Source organism: Tetrahymena thermophila (assembly GCF_000189635.1).
Source record: "Tetrahymena thermophila SB210 genomic scaffold scf_8254638, whole genome shotgun sequence".
Lineage (NCBI taxonomy): Eukaryota > Ciliophora > Oligohymenophorea > Hymenostomatida > Tetrahymenidae > Tetrahymena > Tetrahymena thermophila.
The window spans coordinates 744,329-768,917 of NW_002476407.1; the positions used below are offsets into that span (position 1 = coordinate 744,329).

General features: G+C 23.3%; 6 protein-coding genes across 6 annotated transcripts; 3 read left to right on the forward strand and 3 right to left on the reverse strand. All coding sequences in view use genetic code 6, as the record gives it.

Moving 5' to 3' along the window:
• Positions 1-64: 64 nt before the first annotated feature.
• On the forward strand, positions 65-1,522 carry TTHERM_00191370 (meiotically up-regulated protein; the record flags this gene model as incomplete). The annotated part of the gene is made up of 1 exon (XM_001016714.3): positions 65-1,522. One exon carries the CDS (start codon positions 65-67, stop codon positions 1,520-1,522), a length of 1,458 nt encoding a protein of 485 aa, XP_001016714.3.
• Positions 1,523-1,736: 214 nt separating this feature from the next.
• Positions 1,737-3,260, reverse strand: TTHERM_00191380 (cytochrome P450 family monooxygenase; the record flags this gene model as incomplete). Its single annotated transcript, XM_001016715.1, has 1 exon — positions 1,737-3,260. One exon carries the CDS (start codon positions 3,258-3,260, stop codon positions 1,737-1,739), a length of 1,524 nt encoding a protein of 507 aa, XP_001016715.1.
• A 2,536-nt stretch (positions 3,261-5,796) lies between these two features.
• TTHERM_00191410 (hypothetical protein) lies at positions 5,797-8,659 on the forward strand (the record flags this gene model as incomplete). The annotated part of the gene is made up of 5 exons (XM_001016718.2): positions 5,797-5,884; positions 6,129-6,370; positions 6,662-6,782; positions 6,980-7,206; positions 7,700-8,659. The coding sequence occupies 5 exons, from the start codon at positions 5,797-5,799 to the stop codon at positions 8,657-8,659; spliced, it is 1,638 nt and encodes a 545-aa protein (XP_001016718.2).
• A 1,341-nt stretch (positions 8,660-10,000) lies between these two features.
• Positions 10,001-11,881, reverse strand: TTHERM_00191420 (Serine/Threonine kinase domain protein; the record flags this gene model as incomplete). Its single annotated transcript, XM_001016719.3, has 1 exon — positions 10,001-11,881. The coding sequence occupies one exon, from the start codon at positions 11,879-11,881 to the stop codon at positions 10,001-10,003; it is 1,881 nt and encodes a 626-aa protein (XP_001016719.1).
• A 3,410-nt stretch (positions 11,882-15,291) lies between these two features.
• TTHERM_00191430 (hypothetical protein) lies at positions 15,292-19,352 on the forward strand (the record flags this gene model as incomplete). Its single annotated transcript, XM_001016720.1, has 9 exons — positions 15,292-15,976; positions 16,200-16,305; positions 16,352-16,579; positions 16,927-17,477; positions 17,532-17,642; positions 17,719-17,951; positions 18,010-18,556; positions 18,612-19,117; positions 19,170-19,352. 9 exons carry the CDS (start codon positions 15,292-15,294, stop codon positions 19,350-19,352), a joined length of 3,150 nt encoding a protein of 1,049 aa, XP_001016720.1.
• A 1,087-nt stretch (positions 19,353-20,439) lies between these two features.
• TTHERM_00191440 (serine carboxypeptidase family protein) lies at positions 20,440-21,906 on the reverse strand (the record flags this gene model as incomplete). The annotated part of the gene is made up of 1 exon (XM_001016721.2): positions 20,440-21,906. Exon 1 carries the CDS (start codon positions 21,856-21,858, stop codon positions 20,440-20,442), a length of 1,419 nt encoding a protein of 472 aa, XP_001016721.1. The 5' UTR covers positions 21,859-21,906.
• Between the last annotated feature and the right edge of the window lie 2,683 nt (positions 21,907-24,589).

The following is a 24,589-nucleotide window of genomic DNA, read 5'->3' on the forward strand; positions in this document are numbered from 1 at the left end:
ATTAATATTTTTGATATTTCTTATAATTTAAATCAATTTTATCTTTGCTGCATAAAATTTTAAAATGTAGATGAACAAAAATAGCACCAGATAAGTATCTCTTGACTCTAATGAGCTCCCTCCTCCTGATAGACCAGAACCAAAGGATAGAAAATTCACTTCTGAAGTAATAGAAAAAGTTATTAGAGAGGTCAAAGAACAATTAGCTGATCCTGTACTAGCTCTTATGTTTGAATAAGATTTCCCTAACACTCTTGATACAACTGTTTATTACTTTGGTAAAAACGAAACAACTGGGAGACCTGATGCTTTTATCATTACTGGTGATATTTAAGCTATGTGGTAGCGCGATTCTACAAATTAGGTTTTACCTTATCTTCCTTATGTTAATGAAGATTAAAAGCTAAAAGATTTGATTATTGGAGTTATCAATAGATAAATACACAATGTACTCATCGATCCATATGCTAATGCTTTCAATTTTAAAGAGCAAGTATCTCCCTTTACTACTGATAATACTACAAAACTACTTCCAAATAATACTCGTGTATAAGCAATGAATCCATACATTTGGGAAAGAAAATATGAAATAGATTCTCTTGCTGCAGTCTTGAAGTTGTAGGTAGAATTCTATGAACAAAGTGAAGGTGATGATAGCTTTATGCATGAAGATTACTTCAGAAGCTTAGAAATTATTTACTAAACTCTTGTGGAGAATCAACTTGGAACTAAATAAGAAGATTAAGTAAAAAGAATTCCATACACCTTTTAACGTGAAGCCAGAAACCCTACTGATACTTTAAGTCATGGCAGATAAAATTTATGTACTGGATAAGGTGGCATGATAAAAAGTGCCTTCCGTCCATCTGATGATGCCTGTACTTTTGCATATTTTGTTCCTGGTAATGCTATGCTTGTTACTTATTTACAAAAAACAGCAGACATCATTCAAACTAAGAACCCTGATCTCAGTTAAAAGTTATCTTAGCTTGCTTTTTAAATTAAACAGTCAATTTATTCAAAAGCTATTACTAAAGATATAAATGGAAATAGCGTTTTTGCTTATGAAACTGATGGCTTTGGCAACCACTTTAAAATGGATGATGCAAATATTCCAAGCTTGCTCAGTTTACCCTATTTGAAATTTATTGACCAAGATGATCCTCTTTATTAAAATACAAGAAACATGGTTCTTGATTCAAATTAAAATCCTTACTACTTTAGTGGAAAAGATGGTCACGGTATCGGTGGTCCTCACGTCGGAGATGAGTACGTATGGCCTATGGCTATAATAACAAGAGCCATAACTTCTAATAATGACCAAGAAATTTTGGAATGTTTAGAAATTTTAAAAACTACCACTGCAGGAACATACTTTATTCACGAATCATTTTTAGCTAGAGATTCTAATAATTTCACTAGAGAGTGGTTTGCTTGGGCTAATACATATTTTGGTGAATTAATATTAGATTTATTATAGAGAAAGCCTTACCTTTTGACAAAAAAGGTATCTGAAAAATGATTGATATATATGCCAATTAAAACTTAAAAAATAATTATAAATATTTTTTTATAATAAATTAAAATAAATAAATAAATATGTCTGATTTAGAATTATTTTTGTGCAATTTTTACAAAATTTTATATCAAAAAATAAAAAAATTTTCTTATAAATTCATACAATAAAAAAAATATATTTTTATAAATAAAAATGAATGAAAATATTAAATTTTGAATCAATTTATTTTTTCAAAATACACGAGATCATCATTAAATGGAGTGTAAACTGTGTTTAAACTCATTCTAAGTTTTTGCTGATGATTTGGCTTTACTAAGTAGTTCATTACTAAAAAGCAGATGATTACTTTGGCATTCATCATTCCTAAGTGTTGTCCAATGCAACTTCTTTTTCCAATACCAAAGGGTGAAAAGGGGGCTGATTCCATTTTCTTACTGTCATTCCATCTATCAGGATTAAAATCTTGTGGATTATCATAGTATTTTGGATTATTGAGTACTCCAATAAAATGTGTATCCATCAACATACCTTTTTTCATTTCAATTTATCCTACTTTGTGATCTTTTATGCAAACTCTTGGGAGTACTCCTACAGCTGGGGGATGTATTCTCAAAGATTCTTTAATTACACACTATAAGTAGTTCATTTAATTTAAGTTGTCATAGTTTAACTCTTCGAAGTTATTTATTATGCTCTTAATTTCTTAGCGAAGTTTAGTTTAAAAATTTTAATTGTGAGATAAATGATAAAGAGTCAGTGCAACCAAGTCTGCTGTAGTATCAGTGCCTCCGAAGAAGAATGTCATAAATTAATCAATCATTTGCTAAATATCTTTCTCACTTTCAGAGTTTTTTTAGATGTAATCTCTCAGAAGGATATCAAGAAATAGCTCACTTTATGAAATATCCAAATTACCGCTTTTAATCTATTTTAAGCGGTTTTAGATAACTTCTTCTGTTGTATCTCTAAGATTTTTCATTCTTTTTAAAAGATCTTCTTCTCCTTTAAAAGGCTTGAACCCAACAGCTTTTTCTTTTAAGATAACCATTTTTAATTTATAGTAAAATGAACTCTATATGTAGTTAAAACCTTCAATAAGTACATTTGACAGCTCTTTTTGAATTTCTACTCCATTAATTTATTTACCTCTAAAGCTAATACCAAAGAAAGTTTGGAAAATTACATCTGAAGTAACTTTTTCACTCATATGAAGTGCGTTTATTGGTTTAGAAAGATCTAATTACTTGCTAGAATAGATTTCCTATACAACTTATTTTGTCACAGGAAGTCTACTTTTGATGTTTTAGAATAGAAAAGTATTTGCCAAGAGTTTTCTTTATTTTTACCACTCATCACCATCAGTCATAAGCATTCCTTTATCAAAAAGATATTATAGAGTTAAAATTCCTTTAAGCTTCTCATAGTAATCGCTGTAGCTCTAATGAACTTCCTTAACCAATTCAGCATCTTAAAAGTTAACTACAATATCTACTCCTAAATTGTACAATATAGCTTTTGTATTAGGCTTTTTTTAAATTAAATCCCGTATAAAGTAGAGAGCATCCCCATACTTCTCAAAAGATTGCTAATAAAGATTAACTATTCCCCCTACTGGTGAGAATAAAACTTCAGTATCTTTGTACTTTTTTGCTAAATGTAAAAGCTTAATCTTAGGTGAAAAGATTAATAGTAAAATACAAAAAGTAAGAATTGTTAAGAGACTTGCAATTAATATTATCATTGCTTCTTTACTTTCTTTTTATTTTAAATTTATTTATATTTTTGATTATTTATTTATATTAATTGTATTTATAAATTTAATAACGTAGTTATTTTGAAATGGCTATTTGATCTACTTAAAGCTAATTAAATTTTTAATCGAAAGTAAGCAAATCTTAGAAATTATTCATGAAATTACTTACAACATTTATAAATTTTAAAATTTAATTAATCCAAATGATATAAGAAATACGATAAGAAATAAAATAAAAAAAATATTATATTAATCTCTTTCTGAATTTATATAAAGTAGTTTATCCGTAAAATTAATAATTAAATCTGGCATATTATGAAGCTAGAATAATATCTAAGAATTATTCAGTAAATGTGGTTCAGTTAATTACTCTATATATTAATGAAAAAATAAGCAATTTAAAGTGTTGAGTAAATATCTTTATTTTTCTGTATATTACTCAAATAAAATATAGTTAAAACATTGACATTAAAAATTTTTATTTTATATAAAAAAATAATAAACAATAATTTATAAATCAAATAAAATGATAAAATGAGTGATTCAGAAGATTAAAAGAAAAATAACTGATGAAAATGAATTAGATTATTATTATAAATTATACATGATAAGGTATGGATAAAAATATAAAATATCAAATTTTATGAATAAAAATATGTAATAATAAAATTTAACATCAAATGAATTATCTGAAATTTTAGTTAAATTAAAATTATAAAAATATAAATAAAATAATGAAGATAGATATTAACTTATTAACAATCTTTAAATTTAAATTTAGATGAACGAAATACAAAAAAAGAAATACTTGAAAAGAAAAATAAAACTTATCATTATTTAAAAAATTAAAAGAAAAAAAAAGAATTTACCTAGATAAATATGAATATTTTATGAAAAGAATTTTTAAGTTAATGTGAAAAATAAACATTCAAAACGGGGAGGACTCATTTTTTAATGGAAATTTTTTAAAGCCGTAACAGTGATGCCTAGATGATTACAAGTTTTTAATGAGTTGATTAATTGCCCGATCTTATTAATCTAATATCGTGTTGTGAGAGGAATTTATAAAATAAAAATAATAATAATAAAAAATAAATAAATAAAAAATTATTAAATATTTGATTTAAGATGTATTGTATTGTATGCATTTTTATGTGCAAATATTTCCATTCTATTAAGTATTCTAATTTTTCAATTAAACTAAAGTAATGAAGTGTTAAGCTAAGCAACTTATTCATTACTAAAAGTACTATTTCTATTTATTTTATAAATAATAATATAAGAATTTAATTTATAAATAAATTAAAGATATGAAATTTTATTTATTCTTAATTTTTTAAATTTATAAAAATGAGAAAAATTTTTTAAATATGTTTTTTATTAACTTTCAGTCGTCAGTCATTATGAGTTGGAGCTTTAAAGTTAGATTTCATTAACTATTTATTTAAATAAAAGATTTTATAATACTAAATAAAGTTAATAACGATGGATACATCTTCTCAATAAATAATAGAGTTATCCTAAAATATAAAGAACTTAGAATTTATTATTACAATAGTTTTATTATCAATTTTTTTTTTATTTTAATTAGATTTATCAGCTTAAATTAAAATTTTTAACATCAATGACTCATTCATTATAAAATTTCTTTTTAGTTATTTAATTAAATTAATTTTTGTTAATTTTGATTAAATTTAAAAAAAAAAGATTTTAAATTTTAAATAAAAAAAAATAGACTTTAGGATATTTTTTAATAGTATTTTTAAGGAATTAATGTTTTTTACGATTTTTTAATTTTGATTGATACATTAGATTTATTCATTCAATTATTAAAATAAATTGCTATTGTTTAAATGGTTGCTAAAATTATTTGTATTTTTTAATAAATATTTATTTTATTTTTTAATTTATTTTAAAAGAATTAAATTTTATTAAATTAAAATTTTTTTTCTTATTTTTGATGATGGATTTCTATTAATTAAAATATTTTTAAAAGTCTTTCTTAATTAAAATTAAAAGAAGTATCATTTAACTAAGTATGATACCTAAAATTAATTAGTGAATATTCACCATGATTTTCATTACAATCTTCAAAATTTCAGGTAATTAATACTAATAAATTACTCATAATTTTACTTTTATTTTACAAAATAATTTTAATAAAGCCTTTGAAATTAATATTTGAAGTTTTGAGAACAATGTTTTTGATATCATTGGAAATACTTGGCAAAAAAATGTATGGCAAATGGCAGGAATTATAAATAAGCATTTTTAAGATGCAAGAGACTGACTGCTATTAGTATTAATGAAAATAAGTGATCATTATTTAGTTTTAAATAATAAGCTATAAATCAATCATTGAATAAATAAAACAATAGATTTTGTGAGAAGAGACTCAAAACTCAAAAAGAACATAGGATATATAATAAAAAATATAAATTGACACTCACAAATCCTACAAATTTAAGATTAAAAGCAAGCAAATAAGGAAGTAAAGAAGCGTTAACACAGAAGAAAGAAAGAAATGATTCAAGATATTTCAACTGGGGTTTAAGACTTCGACTTTCAGAGATAGCAATAATTGTCATCCCAATAGGATGATGAGGATGATCGTAAATGATTACTTGAATTTTAGAAGTTTATTAGCCATTCATTTTATATGATATTTGCGGAATTTTTTTGTAATTTTAAGAAAATAATTTTAAATGATAGTCAATAGCTGAATGATGTAGTATTGCTCAAGATGCTTTTAATTATCTATTTTTTCCAGAATTTAATGTTTATTCCTCCATTTTTCATAGCAATGATAATCCTTTTCTATGACTTTAATATTTATTTTTCTTAAAACATTTATAGAGAACTCAGAAACTAGCAGTGTTTTTGATGAGAGATAGTTTATTCGAGTCAGCACAGCACCTCCTCGCCCATTAACAGATATAGAAGAATTTAAGAGATCTTAGGAATTTATACTTTTAGAACAGGCTGTCGTTTGCTCTTAGCATTTAATACAAAAGCATTACCAAAAGTATGATCTTGACTCATAAGAAGGTCAAAAAATTTGTAAAAGATATTTATCCATAGTTGAAAAAATGTGCGAGGTAATAAATAAATAAAATTCAATCATTTATTGCTTAAGTAGAGAATGATTAGCAAGATACTTCATAATTAAATTCTTAAACATAAAAAATAACTAAAAATTAAAATGATTTAACCATATCAGGGCATTCAATTCGATTTAAATTTATTTAAAATTTCATAATCAAGCTACATAATGAGAATATAAAAATTTAAATAATAATAAATGGAATGAATAAAGTAGTGTTTTTGACTGAAGCAAGATATAAAAAGAGAAATATTTCTTTGAAATAAAACAAATTTTTATTTTAAAGACATATTAGGTTGCTACAGCATTGAGGGATTACAGAAAAGAGTTCTCTAAAGCATATAAAATATTATATAAAGAAGGCTAATTGTGTTACTTGACAGAAATTTTAGATAGCGCACAAGAAGGTAATATTAATTAGTTAATCTATCTATCTTGAAAACACATTAAAAAAGATCAAATGTGCATATTATTTATTTAATTAAGCATCAATATTTTAAGAAAAAAAATTTTAAATGCTAAAACAGTTTTAAGCTAACTTTTTTATAGTTCATAGCAAATTTAAAAGAGAAGATAAATTCTTAATTAATTTCTATAAACAAAGGTTTTCCATATTTATGGGTAAATGGAGAGAAGTATGTTTTTTCTCCAGAAGTATTGGAAGCAGGATAAAAATTACTTTAAAGCTTTTTCAAAATGTAACATATAATGAGAAATGCTTACAGTAGATCTTGCTAAGAAAATATAGTAAATTGTTCTGCATAAGCAATTAGATAAGAGATAATCCTCAGCTTGGAGAGTTTTGACGACTGTTGGGCAAAGTTTGAGCAAGTAATCATTTTATTTAAGGAATTAATATATCTCAACAAGTTAACTAGTACTAATTTAGCAAATGCACAATGCAGACTTTATAAAATTTGAGAGTTTTAATGATCATATAAATTAATATATATATATAAAGAGTATTAATAAATAAATATGAAAGAAAGTTAAAAGTAAGCAAAGAGAGATAGAGTTTACAAAATAAATTCACTTTTAAAAGTTTCATCATTAGAATTAGTAAAAATTATTCCCACTAAAACAATCTATCAAAAATTTGTGATAAAAACTTTGTTTGTTTTAGATGTAATCAAACTAGGTATTTTTGGTCATAGATTAATTAATTAAATAATTTAGATAAATTAATCTTACGAACAAACTCCATAAATTAATAAATACTTAACTTAAAGAAATTAATAAAAGATTAAATTATCAACAATATTTTCAAAGCAAATAATAAATAAATCTTTAATTTAAATTAAAATTTATTTTCTTTCAAAAAAAGCTTTATGTTATAGAATTGATGTTAATTGAAACAGATGCAAGAAGGTTCATTTAAAAGGCCATTGATGTTGAAAAAGAACTTCAGTCTATAGAAATAAGAGAAAAAATAAAAGGGAGGATTTTCTTAATGGACTCAGAAATTACAAATTATAAAAAAAAGCTTTGTAAAATAATATCACAGATAAATGCTGTAGCGAATGTTGATGGAAAGGGAAGAGATGATTTGCAGTTTGAAATTTTGTAAGAAAGTGAAGTTATATTGAGAACCATAACAAAAGAATAGAGCTAAGCAGTTAGATACCTAGCAGAATAAATTAGAAATTCTTTTTCTAAACTAAGAAATCTGTTCAGAAAATATGAACAAAATATAGAAATGGTAGATCCTTAATTAAAAAATAATTATGACTTAGTAGAAGCTTTACAGGAGTATGAAATGAGCTGGGAAAAAGGAAAATCATACTTTTTAGACCCTAAAAAGTGTATATTTTTAAAACATTTTTCTCATATTATCGAAGCTACTGGACAGAAACACAAAGACTTTTAAGAACAAGTAGACTGCAGAGATGCAGATATATTCCTTAATATTCCATGCTTGATGGTGCTTAAATGCTTAAATAATGAAGACAAAAATATTTGCCGTTTTTTCCTTCCTTAACTGTATGAACCATAAGGAAATAAACATAACACTATGTTTGAAAACCTAAAAGAAGAGTTTAATGCATGGAAATAAGGCCATATTAAATAATACGAATTCCACAATATCCTTGAAAAAATCCTTTTAGGAATAACCTTGAATATAAATGATTAAGCAACTATTGGTGAATACAACCGCTAGGTGAACAACATTGTTCATAAAATAAAATAGCTTGCAATGGAATTGCAAAGGAATAACCCTATGGAGTGGAATAATTTCTTAGATGCTGCATTATGCTAGCCTCCCAGCAATAATGCACTCTAATGAAACATTAAAATTTTAATTGAATACTCGAAAATCTCTTCCTAATACTTATCTTAATAATTCAACTTATTCTTTTTCAATAGATTATTATTAAAATTACCATTAAATTTATGGAATTAAGCAAAAAATCCTGTTATTACTTAAAAAAAAATAATCAAGCTAGCATACCATAAACTTAGTCTCTAGTGGACTTCTTTACTCTTTTACTTACTTAATTTGGTTAATAGCAAAATTTAAATAGATTTAACAAAAATTATAAAATAAATACAAAATTTTAAAAATATAATTAGTTTAAATATGATTTTATTAGAAATTTGTTTCTTCGCAAATTCTAAATGATATTTATCACAAGCTTCTGAAAGCTGAATCTTACTGAGTGATTGGTTAGATTTTAAGTTTTTATATTGTTAGATTACCTTAAAAATGATAAAAGAAGAAGCTTATTATACTTTTATATACAAATGTATAGTTTATATTCTAATAATATTTGATTAATTACTAACAAATAAATGAATAAATTTTATTTCAATGTTAAATGTTAAAAATAATTTTGACATATTTATATTTTTTATAATAAAAATCTTACTAAACTAAATAAGCAACATATAATATAAAATAAATTAAATTAATCGAACTTGTTTTTTAAAAAAATTAAATTATTCCTTTCTAAAAATATTAAAATTAATTATGATAAAATTTAATTTTATTTAGATTTAATTATTAAATTATTTATTTACAATTCAAATTATAAAGGATTCTTACAAAAATTGAATTTAAATTTAGCCTTTTATTTGTTGTAATTTATTTAAAATGTATTTATTATTATTGTAAATTAGTTTTCTATTAATTTTTTTTCCTTTTTAAAGAAAAACAAACACACTTATTATATTTATAAAATTAATTGTGTATTATTTATTTAATATTATTGTTACTGATTATTTAATTATTAAAATATCTTTCATTTAAATTTAAATATTGAAAAAATTGATTTAGCTTAATTTAAATTAGAGTAATAACTTAATGTAAAAGGTATGAATAAAACACTTGAGTTAAAACTAATTAGAAAATTCTCCAATATTATATTAAGTAAACATATATAAATAAACAACTCAGTCTGTCTTTGTTTTATGTTAATTTACAAAATTAATAATAATAATAATATCTAAAGTATTTAAAATGTTTAAAAATTATAAAATAATTTTAAGAAGCTTTATCAATTATAAAAAGTGGTTAGGCCAATAAATTATAAAAATTAATAGGTTTTGAGTAATCATCTGCTGTAAAGGAAATATAGATAGATAGTAATTTATTTATTTAGTTTTTACTGTTTTTCTTGTTACATGATCAAAAATATTACTAATTGTTAGAAGGGTTGAAAGGCATAACAGATTACACTTATACTTTTTCATCTTATTCTGAATTCCATTCGTTGGACCAGTTATTTGGATATTAAGAACTATCTTTGTTTATTATATTACTGTTTGAAAATGGTTGAACTAAAAGATGATTTGGAGTTTATAAATTAATGTTTTAACTCGTTATATGATTTATTAAGGCTTTGTTGCCTGCAGAACTGTTTTCTAAACCTATTTTCCCTTCGAAGCTGTGAGTCTTTTTTAAATAAGGAGTTTTATAATTTTGAGCTTCTAGGTTGTTTGATGTGTTAATTTTATCATCATTTTAATTATTTACTGACAAAGCTAAGTTTAATTGACTAAATGCATGCTACTGATGCTTTGAGAAGTTATCTTCAGTTCTGAAAATAGGTATCCGCTTTCTTTCACCTTACCTAAATTCAGAAACAGGGATATCATCTATATTATCATCGTCATTATTGTCATAATTGTCTAATTACTTTTTGTAGACTTCATTGCTTACTTACTTATTTAAAATTGCTAACAAATCGCTATCATTTTTATTTTAAGGTATTAAATTTTTGCTTGATACTGCTCCGTTTTTACTCTAAGTCATTCCATTTTGAACATTACTTAAACTATTGACTATTCCTACAGTGGTTTTAGTTTGAGGAACCTCAATTTAATTTTACTTTTTATCTTATTAGATCATAGTTTAAGAAATTTATTTTTGATCTATTATTTATGGAGTGCTTGGAATTTGCTATTTCTAAGAATTTCCTAATGTGTTTTGATTTTAAATATTCTTGCTACTATTAAAAGGATTGTTTTGTGGTGAAGTATCTTGTAAATTTTTTGTTGAGACTGCCTTATTCATTAATTTTGCCTAAAGACTGCAATTTTTAGGACACCAATCGTAACATGATTAGCTTTCTGGAGTTGAGAAACTTTAATTATAGCATGAAGAAAATAAAGAACGATAGCGATCGTATTCAGGCGTTTATTCGAATGTTAATGACTTTACTAAGTTTAAAAATTCATGAAACTATTTAGGTAGTCCCCTGCACATGTGTTCATGTGGAGTAGTTTACTTTAATTCAGCTATTTTCTTAAAACGCTCTTCCTTTTCTTTGAATTAAAGATTTTACCAAACTAAAGTTCCCTTGGCAAAGTAAAGAAGTAAATACGCTAAACTTTCCATATCATCTCTTCTACTCTATTCCAATCCAAGATGAGAATTTATACTCGTATATCTTGCAGTGCCAACTAGACCTTTATTAGTTTTTTGCTCAATATGATTTTTGTTTTCATCTATGTAATATTTTGATAACCCAAAATCTATGATATACACTTGATGATGATATCCTTCACTGCCTATAACGAAATTTTCTGGCTTAATGTCACGATGAATAATACCTTTTTCGTGAAGGACTTATAGCCCTGAAATCATCTAGTTAGCTATAAGTAAAACTGTTCTTAAATTGAACTTTCCGTTCATTCTCTTCTTCAAACTTTCCAAATTTGGACCCAAAAATGACATTTCAATAAAATTATAAGTAGATAACTCGCTGAAACGACTGTCATAAAGAACAGCAAAATATTTTGAACCCTTCACTTATATCATAATCTAAGCCTCCTTCTTGATGAGAGAGTATCTATTCTTCTTGTCTTTTTTTTCAAATTTCATGGCAGCCCATCTAGCGCGCTTGCTATCCCAGACTTTAAAAATATCACCAAATGAACCTTAACCTATTTTTTCAATAACTTCTAGATGAGGATAATTCCTTAACTCTTTTTTTATTATTACTAGCTATTCTATGTTCTCCCTAATTTACTCTTACTTTAATCTCTCTTATTGCCCTCCTATCATCTTGAACGAGCCAGATGTTTCTACCTATCAGTTCTTGATACTAATAAAAACCAGCTAGAAATATTCTTAGCTATTTATTTGTTGGTATTTTAAAATTTTTATTAAATTAAAAAGTTTAATTTAGTACAATATAGTTCGTTCCTGTCGAAAGTTTTGAATTGATTAGTTATCTATTTATTTTTTTTTTGAATTATTGTTTGTAATGAGTAGTTAATGAATGAGCTATTTAATATTTTTTTGTCTTTCTTTCTTTTTTCATATTATTTGCTATATATCTTTCTTAAAGCCTTTACTTTCATTTAATTCTTTTTTTAAGATTTCAATTTACATTCTAACAAAATATTGATCTTAAGACTATGTTTTTTATCACTCATTTCCTTACTTCTTGAAAGAGCTAAAAAACCCAGATAGACCATAATAAAAACCAGTGTATTCAGTGCTGGCTTGTCCATTGATTTGATGTAATTAGGAGTTTTTATAAATTTTTATGTCATGTACTTACCTCTTGATCCTTTACAAAATTACTCAAAATAATTTGGTATAATTTAAAACATTCTAAACAAACTTACAGTTATTTTAGTCATAAATTCATATATAATTTCAAAAATTAATTATATTTGTAAGAAAGGATTATATATATTTTTTTGATTTATTAAGGCTAATTTATTTATGATTATAAAATTAACCTCTAAAGGTAAAACCAAAATTAAAAATCTAAATTACTTAATTGTAAATATGTTAATTAAAACAATCTACCAATTTACCACCTGAATTGTTAAATATAATAATTAATTCTATAGTTAAAGTTTTAATTAAAAAGAATTGTATTTTAAAAAACCAATTACTTATTATTTGTACAATATTTTTATTTTACAAATTTGAATGCATTTTCTTTTGAATTGCAAATTTAATTTTTAAAATCATATTTTTTAACTCAAAAGTGTTATGAAAAAAAAAATATACCTTACAATAAAAATATTTTGAATATATAATCATCATTTTACATTTGTATTTATAATATATGTATTCAAATATTTGGAAATAGTATTTATATAAATCTTTGATAAATTTAATAGCTATTTTTTAGATTTGTTAGTTCTAGACACATACTGAATTCTTACAGTTAATTTTTTTTCAAAAAGAAATAGATAGTAATTATTGTATTTTAATATCTATTAATACCAAACTATTGCATTAATAGAATGTATTGTTAAATTTATCCATTAAATAGGATGTTCTAGAATAAATATTATCTTAAATATAAAAGAATTGAAAACTTTAGTAAATTTTTTATTCAAAATATTAATTTTTGTGTAATTTTAATATTAAAATTCATAGATAAATTTAATATAATATTTAAATTTTGATTTAATTATTTAAATTGCATAGAAATTATAAAATTTGATTAATAATATTTATATTTTATAAAGTTTAATAAAATCTACTAATTGTTAATCTCTCTAGTTTATTAACAAATAATTTATTCTTGAATCAAAACTTTTATTATTTACCCATTTTTATAGAATAATTTTTTTAAATCTTTAGCTAATATTTTATTTAAATTTAGATAATAAGAATTAATTTAATAGTATTAATAAATTTTAATTTTATAATCAGACTCTTTAGTTTAAAAGAATTTCTTAAAAGAGGTCTTCAACTGTAAGCTCATAATAGATTTTTAAATTTATTTTAGATTACCCAAGCTGGAGGATAATCAGAATATCTTCTCAATTTCTAATTTATGTTTTAAGTTGTTAATAAAAATTAACATTTAAAAAAGAAAGAAAAGTATATAATATCAGCAATGTTATAGTGAAAGTAATTTTTTGTGTGAATGTGATCACTTTTTATACATTTATTAAGTTACATCTGTCATGCTATCTAAGGTATAAAAGTATTTTTTTTTAAACAATACATTTTTTATCATGAGAAATGTGTTAATATAATTTTCGTCTTCATTGGCTAACCAATAATTAAAACAGTATGAACATATTGATCTTAGAATTCAAGATGCCTACAAGCTTATCCATCTGAAATACATACAAAAAAAGGTCATTATCTGCTATCTCAATTTATTTTATATTAATTAAATTCCTTTTTTAAATAGATTAGTTAATCTTTATAAGGTAAATTTTAATATACTCGTTTAGTTTTCCGAGAAAAAAAATGAGATTCAAAGGAAAATAAATAAGTTCCTATGAAAATATATCACCAATTTATTCATTAATAAATCTAAAAATACAACTATATTTGGAAGATAAACCACAATACCATCAGGAGTAAACTCAGTTACTCTATTTATAATTTTTACTTAGTTTCCTAATAGTATAGGAAATTTTATGACCTTTTATGACTTGGAGGCTGATTAATCAAATATCCCATGTTGTAAAAAGATTTTTTTACACTTGAACTTAGCATGATACTCTAAATTGAATCTTAGATTTACTAGCTTCTTAATCCTAATAATTTTGAGGTACACACGTTTAATTTTTTTATAAAATAAAGTATTTTTTAAAAATTCTTTTGTTACATTGAGAATTTTTATTTACTTTTTATCAATAACATAACAAATAGTTCAATTTAAAAATCATAATTAATTAAAATAGAATATTTAAATTTATCCAGTATCTGTAATTAATTTATGTTCCTAATTTAGGAAGTAATAAACATTGGTAATATTTTTAATTTATAATCATAAATTATTACTCATAGTAATATTTATAATTTTATTGGTACTAAATCATTTAATTTATTTTATCAAATGCTACCATATAGTTTAATCTAATATGTACAATTAATATTTTGGTTTTGAGGTACAGTTTATTAATTTGCTTTAAAGATACCAAATAGTTAAGCCAAGAAAGAAATGTATTTTTTATGTAACTTTATTTAAAAATATTTAAATTAGATTCTTAATTATAATATTTTTAAAAATATGTAATCTAGGTTTTGTTGCTAATTTTTTGCACAATTCAAGTGACCAAGCTAATAGATTATTTTATTGAAAAATCAACAAAAAATCAATGAATACATACATAAAAGATGGATAATTAATTAGCCTTTATTTAAATGTAAATAAAATAGATAGATCTTTATTATTTTTCAGTATAACTATAGTCCATAAATAGACTAAAGAAAAACATTTAAAAGTGATGGGAATTATTATCATTGGATTAGCAAAAAAAGTACTGAAAAAAAAGTTTTACAAAATGATAATATTCGATAAAAGAATGAATAGAAATTAATATAAATCATCAGCGATTAAAAAGTGCGAAATCATAGATAAAAATTATAATCAAAACATTTGTTTATATTGATAAATAAGAAGATATAACAAATTTACATATAAAAACTAGTCAGTCATATACCAATTAATTTTAACATAAATAGAGAAGCCAATTTGAATAATTATGCTGAGTAGGAACTCAGGGTAGAGCTAATCAGCTGTGACTCTACCTAAGATTCATTAATAGAAATCTTAATCTCACACAAACTTGGATGAAAACATTATAGACTTAAAATAAAACATTCGCTTAAAGACAGACTTTGATATGTATGAATAGCATAGAATGGAAACTACAGATTCACTTGGTCACCAAGGATTTTTGTATAATGCATAAAGCCCCAACTTCTTAAATATTAGCTATCAACATAGTTCAATGAGTAATAACAGAGTTTCTGAAAAAGATTCTCCTCTCACTAAGAAATTATATTCTTCAGCTTTTAAAAGTAATGGAGCACGTTTTTCATTAAATTGTAGTGTTAATAGCTCACCAAAAATATTTATGAGGACATTAAAGGGTTTTTAGGATAAATCAGTTTCTAATATGAGTGAGCGCTCTCATTTTCATTTTACTAGGTTGAAAGATGGAACACAAGTAGATAGGTATGGAAGAACAAAGGAATAAATTGAGGAGGAAAGATCAAGAGAAAATGATTTAATTTAATTAAAGAAACTGAACGAAAGTGATGATATGCAATTGGAAGATAAAAAATCCAAAGAAATAGTTGGAGAAGAAGCTATTGATTAATATTATGGACATTACAAAAATCTTTCTAAGATAGTTTAGCAAAATAACTTTTACTAGGTTTAGCGTACCAAATTTTATTGTTATTTATCTCCTTCATTATTAGATTACTAACTAATATATACTTTTGCATTCTTATTTTTAGATAAACTAACTCATTTGTGTGATAACTCTAAAGAGTGATTAAATTTCCTTTTCACTAAAATTACACCAGAGAGATATTTAAATAAATAAATAAATATGAGACAAGTCAATAAATACAATTTAACTCTTCATTTTTAAATAAATAGCTTCATTACAAACAGATATTTTAAGAGAAGTAGAAAAGAGAAATGTAATTCCATCGAAACTAGGACTAATCAAACAATCTGGAGATGAAGATACTTTAAAATTAAGGTACTTTTTACAAAACTTAAAAAAAGCTTATTTTTTTTTATTAAAGTCACATGCAATACGGAGATTAGTATGCCAGTGTTTTATCATAAGGATTAAAAAAAGTTGCTAATATTAAAAAATTTCATTTGTAGGATAATAGAATATCTGAAAAAAGTGCTGCAGAACTAGTATCAATTATTTCTAAAAATGCAAAAGAAGTCAATTTAGCTAACAATAATATTGGAAAAATTGGCTGTGAAAATCTATCTCGCTCTCTTTAAGAGCCTAAGTGTCAGTAAATATTTTTTTTTCATCAACCTTGATTATTTATCAAAATTAATTATCTCTTAATTAGGATTCAATTTTATTTTTCACAATAATGTTGATTTTACAGCTAAAAAAATGTACTGTCAATTCTCATAAATAATAAATAGCATTTTGCAATATTAAAAATTAATCATTGCCATTTATCTTGGAATTTTAAAAAAGAGGCCTTAATATAAATAAACTTTAATTAATGAGGATTGATGGTGTTTAAATTAAAAAAATTTAATGCTCATCAAATATAATTTAAAAAGAGGCATTAAATATTTTAAGTTAAAGATAATTTTTATAATTAATGTAATAATATATTATTAAAAGACTTGAAGTTCTTAATTTGGAAGACAATAAATTAGGTGATTATGCCATTATTATTCTATTAAAGGGAATTATGTAAAACAAAAGCTTAAAAATTCTTAATTTATCTAAAAACTATATCACTGATAAAGTATGCATAGACTTAAAAAATATTTTAGAATAAAATGAACTCTATGAGCTTTATTTACATTGGAATTTAATTAAAGCTTAAGGAGGATAATTGATATTTGAAGGTATGAAAACTAATGAATATTTAAAGGTGTTTGATATTAGTTATAATACATTGGGCAAAAGCACCAATAAAAACTCATGTGCTCCTTAAATTTGTGAATTTATCACTAACAATTAAGAATTAAGACATCTAGATTTGAGCAATAACTATTTTAATTATTAAGACTCTGTTGATATAGCTGCAGCTCTTGAAAAAAATAAGACAATTTATGGTTTCCATTTTGCAGGAAATGTAGGTTATGTAGATAGTAGAGGTTTTTTGATAATTGAAGAAGAAAGTGAGTAAGATTTAACAGCTATGCATACAAGACTAAGGATAGACAGTAATCTTTACTTTTTTAAATTTCAAATTAATTTAATTTTTTAATCATAAAAAGGCTGTAAAACTGTTGAAACTAATATATTTAGAACCAGTCGTGATAAAGATTTAAAGGATTGTTGCTGGATATGCGAAGGTTGGTAGGAAATTAAGTTTTAATGGAAATCAGGTATGTTAATTTTAATTAAATTGCTATTGTTGATAATTTTATTAAATTTTTAACTTTATTGTTTTGTAATTAAAAGGTATATCTGGTGATCTTGTAAATGATCCATTGTTTATTCATTTTAATTTTGAAGATTTTAGGGGTAATTTCTTCGGTAAAGGAGTTGCTGTTTAAGACGGTTTTTCTTAAATTTTTACATATGAAAGAGTTATTCCTCCTGGAGAATTAGAATATTTCTTTTCTGGAGAAGATAGCTCTGAAATTGCTAAAGATTAAGAAAAAAAATTTAACTATGAAGGGTCTGTCATTCCTGTAATAATTTACATTTACTAAATTTAACTTTTTTAATTGAAGTGTTTTTAATAAAAAGAATGTATTCATTTATCAAGGATAGACTATTGATGTCCCTCTTAAAGAATTGAATTATATGAATGTTCATGCAAGCAAAAAGCCATTTTTAAAATATGAGCCTTTAATTAGTATCTTACCAAGAACCAAGGATCCCGTTTATATTCCTCCTAAAAAGAAGAAATTCAAATACAAATGGACCTTCCCAATCTCATTATTTGCTAAGTGGAGAATGGATGATGAAGAACTCCTTAGAAAATGCTTTGACTTTGATTGGGATTATGGAAAAATACCAAAATTAATTAAAAATGAGGATTAGCTCAAACAAGTCAAAGAATTTTTCAGATCTCATTACAGAGAAATTAAAGATTGCTATAAGAGCTACGCAACAAAATATCCTGTAGGTGATATTTGGGCAATACAAAATCCTGCGTTCTTAGAATTTATTGAAAAAATTAAAATTATTGATAAAAATCTCATCAAAGATCCTGATATTAACTTGAAGTGGGTTGCTACAATTTCATCTATCCCATAATAAGATAAAACTAATCCCAGAAATCCCGTTTAAGGTAAATAATTAAACATTATTGATTACAGTAATAAATATTGGACTATTATAAAAAGCTATAAGCAGATATTAAATGATGGAAGTTTTAGTTAGAATAGCTGAAGAGAAGTATATTTTGAAATATAAAACTACAAGTAACTACTTTGAGGCAGTTAAGATGTTTTGGGATGAGCATTTAGCTTAAGAAATTAATTCATAATATAACTTGTAAACATGGAGAAATGAAAGATATTGGAATGAAGAATGCGATACATGTTTAAAAAATTACAAAAGAATTGTTGAGCATATCTATAAAAAGTATTCTAAAATGAAAGTTAAGCCTGGTTAAGCTCCCTTTATGTGTTTAGAAGAACTCTAGACTATCTGCAATAAGGCTGGTTTAACAGAAGAAGCTCACTTTGGACCAAATGTAGCTTTGCAAGCGTTTAACTTTTCAGTTATGACACAGGTAGATGAACTTTAGCAAGATAGAATATACTAAATGTATATTGTTGAATTTTACGAAGCACTTGCTAGAATAGCAGAAGCTGCTTCCTTGGAACCTATTTAAGGACTATATTTTGTAAATTAGTTTATATAATTGACAATTTAACTAAATTTATTTAATCAAATAGGTTGATGAAGAATGGAACTTAGAAAAAAGAAAATCTTAAATTTTAGCTCATAAACTAGAAGCCCTAATTGTGCGTTTACTTAATACACTTAGCGATGCATCATTTAAAGAGAAATATCCTCCAATCACAAAATCATTTTTTGTAAAAGAAGAAGATTCTGATGTAGAGTTAGTAAGTCCTTGAAAAAAATAAAAAACTAAAATTAAATTAAATAAAAATATTTCCAAAATATATTTAGTATATCAATCAATTAATCAATAAATACACTATAAAAAATAATTATTATTATTAAATAATATCCTTCAATTAATTGATAATTAATTTGTATTAAAAATAAAATATTATTTTAATATCTACATATTTCATGTTTATTTATATAATAAGTATCTTTAAAAGTAATTAAATATCTCTTTATTTTTTGACTTTAAAAAATTATTTTTAAAACTCAATACATCAATTTAAAATATAAATAATATAATTTTAATGATATTTATTTTTATATAAAGAGATAAAATTTTATGAGTTATTATTTTAAAAACAATAGGGGTATTTTAAAAATATTTTAATGATTTATTTTTTTACAAATTTATTTTTAATTTTACAAAAATTTTTTGAACAAGTCAAGTTAATACATATATATCTTTTGAAAATTTCATAATGAAATTAAAATTTATTAATAGTTTTAACAGTTTTAAAATTTTTACATTTTTATTTTTTATAATTAAAAAAATATAATTTAATTTAAAATATTTTAATTACTCTTAGTTAAAGTAATATTTTAATTTTTATTTTTATTATTGTGATATTTCTTTGAAATAAATTAATCTCTAAATTTATCTTTCAATAAAATAAATTTCTTATAAAATGTATTTATATTTACTTTTTGGTTTTAAGAATATTATGCTTGTGAATGGAATAAAAATAGCTTTTTGATATTTTAAATATTAAAATTTACATTTTCAAGATTTTTCTTTCTTACTTTTTTTAGAAAAAATCAAATTTTATTTTACTCACTCGTTTTAGTTTTATTTATTTAAGAGTAATTGATTTTAACCATAAATTTTGAATCATTTACATATAGTTTATTGGTATTTTTTTAAATGTAAATTTTAAATGGTTAAAATGTGTAATTTCAATTGATAATTCATAAAAATTAATTAAAAAAATGATTAAAAGTTTAGTTTCTCTTTATCAAAAAATATACTTTTAATATCAAAAATATAAAAATTTAATAAGAATTTATTATATTAATCGTTTTTTAATTTTTTTTTCATTAAGATTTGCTTTGATTGTATTGTAAACTGCGGTTAACAGCTTCAGTGACTAAATTAAGAGCGGCAGCAGGTTAGTCTTGAGGGACCATGTGACCGGAGTTATAAACAAGCTTGTATTATAAGTTCTTGTAAGTCTTAACTGTACCATAGACAGCACCATCAGCAGCCCATTAGGTAGTAGGAGCGCTGTTGAATTAACTTTAACCAGACCAGTTAAGGACTGATAAGAGTGTTTCAGTACCTATGTAAGGGACAATAAGATCTAAATTTCCGTTAAAGTAGTTAACTGGGAAGTCTTATTCAAGTAAATATTCAACTGCATTGATGGTATCGCCTTTCATGAAGTCATTAGCAAAACGAGCATAAACTGTGTTGTCACATTAGGTATATTTCTTATTTCTTAACTTGAAAAGTTATTATCCGTAAGCGGAATTGAAGAGATTTTCAAGAGCACTGGCATCAGGTTCATCTTATCTGTGGATGTTGTAGACATCTAAATTTTAAGGATTGTTAATGCTCATATCTTGATTGAAGTATGAAGAAGCAAGCTAGAATTAAGAAGCATTAATAGCCTTTTATGCTTATGCTGCAACTTGAAGACCATGTTAGTATTGGGTGTTACTAGTAAGGTTATTTAAGTGAGAGAATTCACTGAGAGAGCCAACTACATAGTAAGGAACAGTGAAACCATCAACTACACCAATACCTTAGATGTTGAAAACATTCTTTTCTTTTAAAGCTCTAGCAGCGATAGAAGGAACATACTTTCCTGCATATGATTCACCGAAAAGGAAGAGAGGAGACTTGGGAGTTAAGCCAACTTAGTTAAAACATCCATTAGGAGAGTTATAAAGTTAATCAAGAGCATAGAGGAATTATTAAGCAACTTAATCTTAGTTTTAAGGAATTTCCTTTGAAGAGTCAGCATAAGAAATACCAGTACCAATGGGTTAATCAACAAAAATAACGTTGTATTCGTTAGTCCAGGTATAATTATTAGGAGTAAAGTAGAAAGAACCACTAGAAGTTTAGTTAACATAAAGGGGACCTAATTCAAAGAAGTTACCGAATTAAGAAGAACAACCAGGACCACCATTTAACCAGATGATAGTTGGGAGGGTTCTAATTTATTCAACAGTTCTTCCCTTAGCACCATAGAAAATGAAACCAAGAGCAGATTTCAAATTTTAACCAACACTCAAATAACCAGAGTAACTGAGTCCGTCATAAGCAGTGAAGTTAAGAGCATTACATTCAGTGGTGACACTGAGTTTATTTTTAGGTCTGAAGTAGTCCAAAAGTTTTTCTAACCAACTTTCATTTTATTATTCTTTTTTGATTTAATCTTCTAACCTCAATTAGGCAGAGACTAAGCAAACTATTAAAGCTGCAATTAACAATCTTTGGAATTTCATTTCTTGTTATTTTTTAATTTAATTTTAATTAATTATTATTATTATTTGTAAGAAATTATCTCAAATTTGATTTACAAAGCTAATGATATCTCAAAAATATAAAGGAATTAATAATTTAATACATTCGCTCGCTCATCATAAAATTCTTTTATAAATTATATAAAAGAAATAACAATGAATAATAATTAAAGATAATGTTATTGTTCGCAAATCTTTCTGGAACATTTTTTTTGGAAGTTATTAAATTATTTTCATTATTTAAAAATTTAGGAAGGAAGTTTAAAAAAGAAATTATTTATCTAAAATAAATAGATAAATAAATAAATAAATGTTCTCAGCTTCTTCTAGAATATCTTTTCTTGATAAATATTATTTTTATTGCTGAAAACTTTATAATTAATTTAGATATTTGACAGATAATTTTGTTTTTAAATTTCTATTTTTTCTTACAAATCTCAAACTAAATAATTTAATTGATTAAATCAAATTACAAATTAATAAATGAGATCAACTTACATATTATTGTTTTTAAAATTTTCTCTTCATATTAAAACCATGACTTATCAATATTTCTTTTATATCTATTCTCATTCTTTCTTTCATATTGTTATATTTTTGATTTCTGAAAAATAAAAAACAAAAATTATATTCCTGATCGATAAAATGTATGACTTCATGATTTCTTACCGATGAAGCTAAATATCGATAAGAAAATTTTTAAAATAATAATATTTATTAGAAAAATATGCTCAGTTTTTATTATCTTTTTCTTAAATGTTTTAAAATAATAATGATAAAAAGTATAAGCATTTGAATTTTAATTTAAAAAGATGAAAATGTACTTTTCAAAACCTAAAAAAAAATAAAAAAATAAGAAAAACTCATTCATTAATAATGTGTCACACACTAAAATATAATTAATTATTCAAACAAATAAGTAAATATTTAATAGGAATAAATATATATTCTTTTATATGTTCCACTTTAATTTTCTTCTTAATTTATGAATTTGGATAAAAATAGCTAAACATAAGATAATTAACTTTCAACTAATAAATTAATGATAGACTACTTTTGTATCTTTAAAATTAAAAATATATTATGCTGATTTGTTGATTAAATATATTTTTATTTGATATTTATTTAGTATGAAACAATTTGAAGAGGTTTCAGAGCCTTCATCCTACTCACTATAAAGCAGCAATTTCTCTTTACAGAATTTTTTTACTTATTTTTTAAAAATCTACATTATTTTGTGTTTTGATTTAATATTTTTCATAAAAATAGGATTTATTCATTTAATTTCCATATTATCTTTTTGATTTTTAACATTTTTAAAAAAATTATTTATTTAATCCTTCTAAAAAACAATTCATTACCAATATCTCTCAAATTTGACACTTTCTCTTAAGTAAAAACAGTTTATTTGTTTGGATTTTTATATTTTTTAATTTTTTATTTATTAGCGTTTTATTTGACTTATTATCTTTTTCTTTTTATTATGCTTGTGTTTTTTTTTTTTTGTTAATTTAACTTATTTTTTTATTATCAACATTTGTTTTATTATTAATTAATTCATGTTTTATTTTAATTTTTTTTCATCATTTTTTTCTTCTAACTAACTAATGGTTTATTAGATATTTTTTCTTCAATAATTAAAAAGTGGAAATAAAATTGGTGATGAAGGTACATCAGGCTTATGTTCTAATTTAGCAAAGTGCACTAATCTCTTAAATTTTTCCCTTAATCTCAAGTAAAAACTGTTAAATTTATTTTTTTAGGAATGTGATATTTTTTAACATAAAAGTAGATTGAAAAGAATATAACTCTTTTAATTTTATATTAGCTTTTATTTGACTTATTTTATTATCATTTTATTATGTTTATATTTTTTTACTTTCTTCATTTGTTAATTTAACTCATTTTTTTATTTTCTACTTTTATTTATTATTAATAAATACTATTCTTATTATTTCATATTTTTTTATAAATATTTAAAAAGTTGGAATTAAATAAGTGATTAAGGTGTACCAGGCTTAGGTTTTGCTTTAGCAAAGTGCGTGAACCTCTAAAATTTAGGACTATCTATTATGTAAAATTAGTTAATTTATTTTGGAATTAAAATCTTTTTTAATATAATAATTAATTTAAAACAATATAACTCCTGAAATTATTTATTAACTCTTTATTTTATTTATTTTTCATTTTTTTGTTCTTACTCTTCTTGATTTTTTTTTCTTTGCTAATTTAACTCATTTTTATTTTTTTTATTTCATATTTTTTTTCAATTTCATGTTCTAACTTACTAATTATTTTTTTCAATATTTAAAAAGAGGTAATTAAATTGGGATTGGTAATGAAGTTGCATCAAACTTATGTTTTGCTTTAGGAAAGTGTCCTAATCTTTCTAATTTATATCTTGATCTAAGGTAAAAACACTTCATTTGTTTTGGATTATATATTTTAAAAAAAAACGTATTTAAACAATATTTATAGTAAACTTTTTTTATTTTATTTATTTATTTTTTTTTATTTTATTTTATTTTGTTTGTTTTTTTTGTTTCTTTGTTAATTTAACTCATTTTTTCATTTTCGATTTTTTTTTATTATTTATTCATTAATCCATCTATTTCTTATTGTTTCATTTTTTTCTTAGTTTTTGTTCTAACTAACTAATTAACTATAATTTTTTCTTCTATATTAAAAAGTTTAAACTAAATTTATGATAAGA